The following is a 6,000-nucleotide window of genomic DNA, read 5'->3' as shown; positions in this document are numbered from 1 at the left end:
AGTAGCTGAAATATTTTACTTGTTCCACAGGTTCTCCATTCACAACACAGTTGACATTTTCAATGATTCTGCCTATTTTCAAATAGGCTGTGTTAGCATTTGAAGTTAAAATTGTAAACTTGTATTTTCCCATGCTAAGTGTGTTTTAATTGACCAGAGGATACGAGTTACATGTTCATTAACTAGTGTTCATTTATGATTGTCAGTTGATTTAGTATAGATATTGTGATAAGCTTTTGATATGTTTAAACCTAATTGTAAACTCATTAGATCTTTAATAAAGATGTTTTACTATGTAAGCCTGAGTTTTGCTTGAGCATGAGACTAATTTACCACTCATAAAAGTTTGAACCTATGCATAAGGGGAAGGTATAGAATAATTAGAAAGAATAGGGCCACGACTGCAAACTGAGATCTCTACAGATGCTATATATATTTAACAAATTTAGGTAGCTGTTAGAACTTTGGGAAAGCTTCTCTGAGCAAGAATTCTGTCCTAGGACTCTGACTGGCACAGTTGGAACAAACAAATTTGTCAGAGTTTGAAAAAGAGACAGCCCCCAGAAAGAAAGAGAGAGAGTGAGAGAGAGATAGACTGGAGATCTCATTCTTAGTTGGCACAAGAGGGGATAATAGTAACATAAATTTAAAGAAAAACCATGACGTAACAAGAGATAGTTGTTGGAAGTTTTTCCACTGGGTATAGCATAGCATAAATTAAAGATCCCAAGAAATTATATATTTGGTTTAATGCTTTATCTAAGTGTAAGCAAACAAAGCAAAAAAAGGCTAGTGAAAGCATACATATGGAGCATTGCATTATATGGTTATGAGGCCTGGACTAACAAAACATGACATCAAAAAGTTGGAGGCATTTGAACTTTGGTGCTGAAGAAAAATGATGAAAATTAGTTGGACAGAAAGTAAAAGAAATGAAGTTCTAAATATAGCTCATGAAGAGGTCATTAATGAAACATCAATAAGAGAAGAAAATGCCTAATTAGACACCATTTGAGGCATGGGGGAACTGATTACAGAAATAATAGAGGGGACTGTAGAAGGAAAGAGGCTATGAGGCAGACCAAGAATTTCATATATAAATAACATAATGATGGTAACTGGCACTAGGAGTTATGAGAAGATATAGATGAGATCACAGAACAGGATGTTGTGATGTGCTGCTATAACTACCAATCTTCGGATTAAAGCACCAAAGAAGCAGCAGCAAACAAAGTTTGCACCTGAAATATAATCAGGACTCCCACTGCTGAGACCTCAAAGATCTAAACCGGTATGAGTAGTGACCTTTCCAATAATGCATAGCATTATACATGTCCATAAGGATATGTGCTTTGCATTATTGGATACAAAGGCAAGTGGTGTGAACTCATTAGCTTCTATCTACAAGTTGCCCTAGTTCTGATTATATTTCAGGCGCAAACTTTGTTTGCTTACACGTGGATAAAGGATTAAACCAAGTATATAATTTCTTGGTGTCTTTAATTTATAGTTTCATAGATGAATTGCTTCTTTAGGATTATGCATACAAAAACCCACTTGAAGATGTTCACAATATGCAGAGCATATCTACATCATTTAAAAAGACAAAGCCTTACAAATAACTTATAGTATAACAACATGTTATACTATAACTATAGTTACATGTACAGAAGCATCAGCCACTTCTGATGCTTCTGTACATGTCAGAGCCAGCCTTTTGGAACCTCTGTTATATATCAATGACACTGCTTAAAGTATCTCTTGGGTTGTAGTCCTCTACAACCTGAGAGATAATCTGCAGAAGGACTTCTTTTGAAAGGGGATTTTTTTTTCTTTTACTGATGTTAATACATTGTACTTTGACTTTTTGGATCAGATTTCAGTATACATTGAATATATATGAAATTTTACAAGTTTTTTGAAATGCTCTAACAGGTATACTTATCACACTTCCTATAGCAGAAGTAGTCCAAACACATTCATTTTTACTTGAATTTATAGCAGAGCATATACTATATGCAATGTGGTATGACTAAATGTGTATGTTAAAATTTTTAACAGCTTTTTTTTGTGTGTAACTTACCAAACCTGATAATGCAGAAAGCGTCAGCTTTAGTTTAAAGTGAACAATTAACTAATTGTTATAAAATTCTTATTTGGCTCGATTCTTCTGAACTGCTTGTTGCAGATTAAAAGGAAAAAAATCCTTAGTTTCAAGAAAAAAATTTATTTATTTGGTTGAGAATAATATGCTATATACAGTTCACAAAAATGTATTATATCACAAGTGCTGCATATCAAAAATATTTAACTGATGGAGATTAAGTGCTGTTATATGATGATCTCCGTCCATTGCAACAAGTGAAAGTGTATATGATTCCTTCCTGTGGAGAGGAAAAAAGTCTTCATAAAAATTGTGAAAAGAATACACAAATTACTTTTTTGTATTTTATCTACCAAAAATGCTAATAAATTAAATTTTTTAAAAAACTGGAGTGAAAATGACAAAAGACTGAAATAGGTGCTTGCTATATACTTTTACAGAATAAGGAGAGATTTAAATTCCATGAAAGAACCCTCTCCACTTACATACTGCAATGTAATTATCAATAATCGATATCTTGCTAATTTTATTAATATAATAATACTAGAGCCTGCACGTAGCTCAGTGGAAAAGGTGTTCGTACTCCAAGGTACTTAGCTGTATGAATGAAGACTTGGGTTCAAGTCAGGTTGCCAACTAGAGGAACATTTTCTAACATTTTGCCAGCCTGGCTGGCCTAGTGGTTAGCATGACCACACTCCAGTTAAGAGGCTGTGGGCTCGAATCCCACCGTGAGCATGGATGTTTGGGATTGTCTGTGGAAATACCAGTGGCGGTCAGTTGGTGGATTGTGAGTGGTAGAAGCAGAGTTGTAGAGCAGATGCCCTCCCTCGATGAGTCTTTGGACTCTGGAGATGACAAATAATAATAATTCCAATGCCAAGAAAGAAACTATACAAAGCAGCCTCAGAATGCTGTTTTCCACATTTGAAGTAACACAACTTTATCTATAAATTCTTAGTCATGGTCAAAATGTAGACTGATTCTATCTCTTACTCCACTAGTAATACACACTTCAATAAGTATTTTACTGTTTAACCAACTGAAATTAATTTCAATTTCCTCTAAATCAAAAATCAGCAACTCTCCAATTTTTATATATAGAATTCAGAATGCAGTTTGTCCCAACTGATTTAATATTTCAATATGGATTTCAAAATATAGTGTCAACTTATGATGGCCACTCCATTAACATGTTCACTGAATAATACTTCAGTCCTTGCAACCCATGGACCAAGGTGTTGCTGGTTACTGCTGCCTTCAAACAGTGGCGAATTCTCCATGCTTGCTATGCAAGCCCATTAATTGAGAAAGAAGTAATATTTGTTAATAAATGCATGCATGCATTTATAAGTATTCCATTTAGGCTTTTATTTTTGTAGACAGAAGACGTCTTAAGCTTGTGTAGCAATAATTGAGCTTTGCGTTGTATATTGAAGGCCAATGCTTGCTTGTCTAATCAAAGCTACCTTGGCTTGCTCAGTTGTAGGTGCTTCCAGGTCCTCGTAGCAGCACTGCGATTTCATGCACGCACGCATAGTCATTTCACGTCGTCTCACTCTGTTGCTTGAACACAGGCCACACGCAGTCAACGTAGCTCTAGCCGGTGAGCTTCAGCCAGTCTTGGCAAGTGTGCATGTTGCTTGGGAAAATTAAGTTACAACCAAGTTTTTATGATGTTATTGACCAGTTCATAAAGAACCATAGGGTAGAATTTGTATTCAAGTAGCTAAATTGAAAAAGATTGAATATCATTTGTAAAATAAATGTTGTATTTGTATGATTAAATGTACATAAATTTCTAAATATATAGTTTTAAATGATCAGTAATTTATTATTCTGCTAATCAGACTTCAATCACACCTCTCATTCCTTAATAATAACTAGAGCACACATGAATTTCAAGACCAGCATTAGCCCCCTGCCTTCAAAGCATATTATTCAAAATACTTTTATTAATATCTTGCTAATTTTATTAATATAATATCTCACATTGTGCAAAAAAGGTAGTACAGCATATAGTGAGGGGACCAAAATCAGAGATGTTTAGAAATATAAATTCATAGATTCACAGGATTTAAAAAAAAAAAAAAAGCCTGATAAGAGGTTGATAAGGTAGTGCTGCTAGCAAAAAAGTTGGATATTGACAATGAAGATGTAGAGCAGTTGGCAAGTGTGGGAAAAAGAGGTTGCAAATGAAAGCCTTATGCAGCTAATTGCATAAGAGAAAAAAGCAAAACATGAAGCCAATCTACAAAAACGCTTCATTAATTTTTTTTTTTTTTTTTTTTTTTTTTTTTTTTTTTTTTTTTTTTTTTTTTTAGGAAGGAGAGGAGAGGAAGGGGCATGCTGCTAATGATATCTGATGACATGAATCCAGTTAGAGTTGAGACCTATGATTGTAGTACTACTACTAAAATTATTTCATGTGGCAGTGAGTTTGAAGCCATCTGGTGAGGTGGAATCTAACAAGATCAATTACAGTGAGGTGTTGTTACAGACCTGATGGATCAGTTGCTAGTGATGAAGAAATGCATCACCAAATAGAAAAGATGAGCACGAAAAGAGTAATCATAATGGGAGACTTTAATTATCCAAATATTGAGTGGTAGCAGTAGAATCTCATGAGAAGAATGAAAATGCATTTATTGGGCTGTTGCAGGAGAACTTCCTCAAGCAGCATGTGACAGAAGGAACTCTAGGGCAAAGAATGTTAGATTTGATTATAGTGCCAGAAGGTGTTTCAGTTAAAAGACATAACTATACTGCCTCTGGTTGGTGACAGTGATCATGCGGTACTCACTTGAAAAGTGACTAAGTTTATGAATGTTTCATTCAGAAAAGGTTACATGTTGAACTACAATGCAGGAAATTATGATCAACTGAGGAGTATACCGAGTTCAGTGGAATGGGTTCGGTTGCTGGATGGGAAGAATATCGACAGTGCATGGAATGCTTATAACGTCCATTATGGACGTTATAAGCAGCAGGCTAGAATAGTCACAGGTGTTGTACAGAAAGCAAAGGCCAAGTGTGAAAGAATATCTCTTCTAAATCCAGATGGTGTGAGGACAGATGCAGAAGATGAGTGCCCATTTTGTTAAATGCCATTAACCACATGTGCTTAAAGAGTGTTTAGCTGAAATGGCCATTCCTTTGAGCAGGTGATTTAATATGAGTCTCAGAACAGGGAAAATTATACAGGAATGTATAGTAATTCCATTGCACAAAGACCGATGTATCCAACTATCAACCAATTAGTATCTCAGAAGTGGTGGTGAAGATTTTGGAAAAATTGGTTAGGACTTGCATTCAGAAATGGGTTGACAGTGAACCTCTACTTTGCAATTAACAACATGGGTTTACTGAGGAAGGTCATGTTTTAGCAACTTGCTCACATTCTATAACAATGTTACTATTGAACTAGACAAGGGGAATGAATACACCATGATACTTTTGGATTTTGCTAAGATTTTTGACAGAATACAGCATGGCAGACTGCTGCATAAATTGGAGAAAATGGGTTTGGGTTATACAATATTAGCATGGATAAGAGGATGACTGACTGACATATCAAAAAGTGGTAATACAGGGATGTGAGTCTGCAAGATTTAAGGTAACCAGTGGTGTATGACAATGCTTGGTCCACTGTCATTCAATCTATACATTAATGATATTGGGAAGGATTTGACAAGTGACATACAGCTATTTGCTGATGATGCAAAGATAGGGAGGGTAATCAGGAATGCTACTGATATGCAGAATGATTTGAATAAGCTGGAATTGTGGGCATGGGAAAATGGGTGTAAGTTCAATGTCATATTATATTGGTGGGATTAGGCTAGGGATCTTGGAGTGTTAATAGATAGGAAGTTGAAGTTCAGGTGGCCATGTGA

General features: G+C 35.3%; 1 protein-coding gene across 1 annotated transcript in view; it reads right to left on the bottom strand.

Moving 5' to 3' along the window:
- Positions 1-2,204: 2,204 nt before the first annotated feature.
- LOC150105643 (uncharacterized) overlaps positions 2,205-6,000 on the bottom strand; it is a 116,038-nt gene continuing 112,242 nt past the window's right edge. Inside the window, exon 7 of the mRNA XM_090394966.1 lies at positions 2,205-2,384. Coding sequence (XP_090251092.1) covers positions 2,322-2,384 — 63 coding nt within the window. The 3' untranslated portion in view covers positions 2,205-2,321. The remainder of the gene's footprint in view (positions 2,385-6,000) is intronic.

This window comes from Typopeltis vanoorti, chromosome 6, assembly GCF_054136105.1.
Source record: "Typopeltis vanoorti isolate ZY-2024b chromosome 6, IOZ_Tvanoo_1.0, whole genome shotgun sequence".
NCBI classification, from domain to species: domain Eukaryota; kingdom Metazoa; phylum Arthropoda; class Arachnida; order Uropygi; family Thelyphonidae; genus Typopeltis; species Typopeltis vanoorti.
This window is presented reverse-complemented; position numbering and strand designations above follow the sequence as displayed.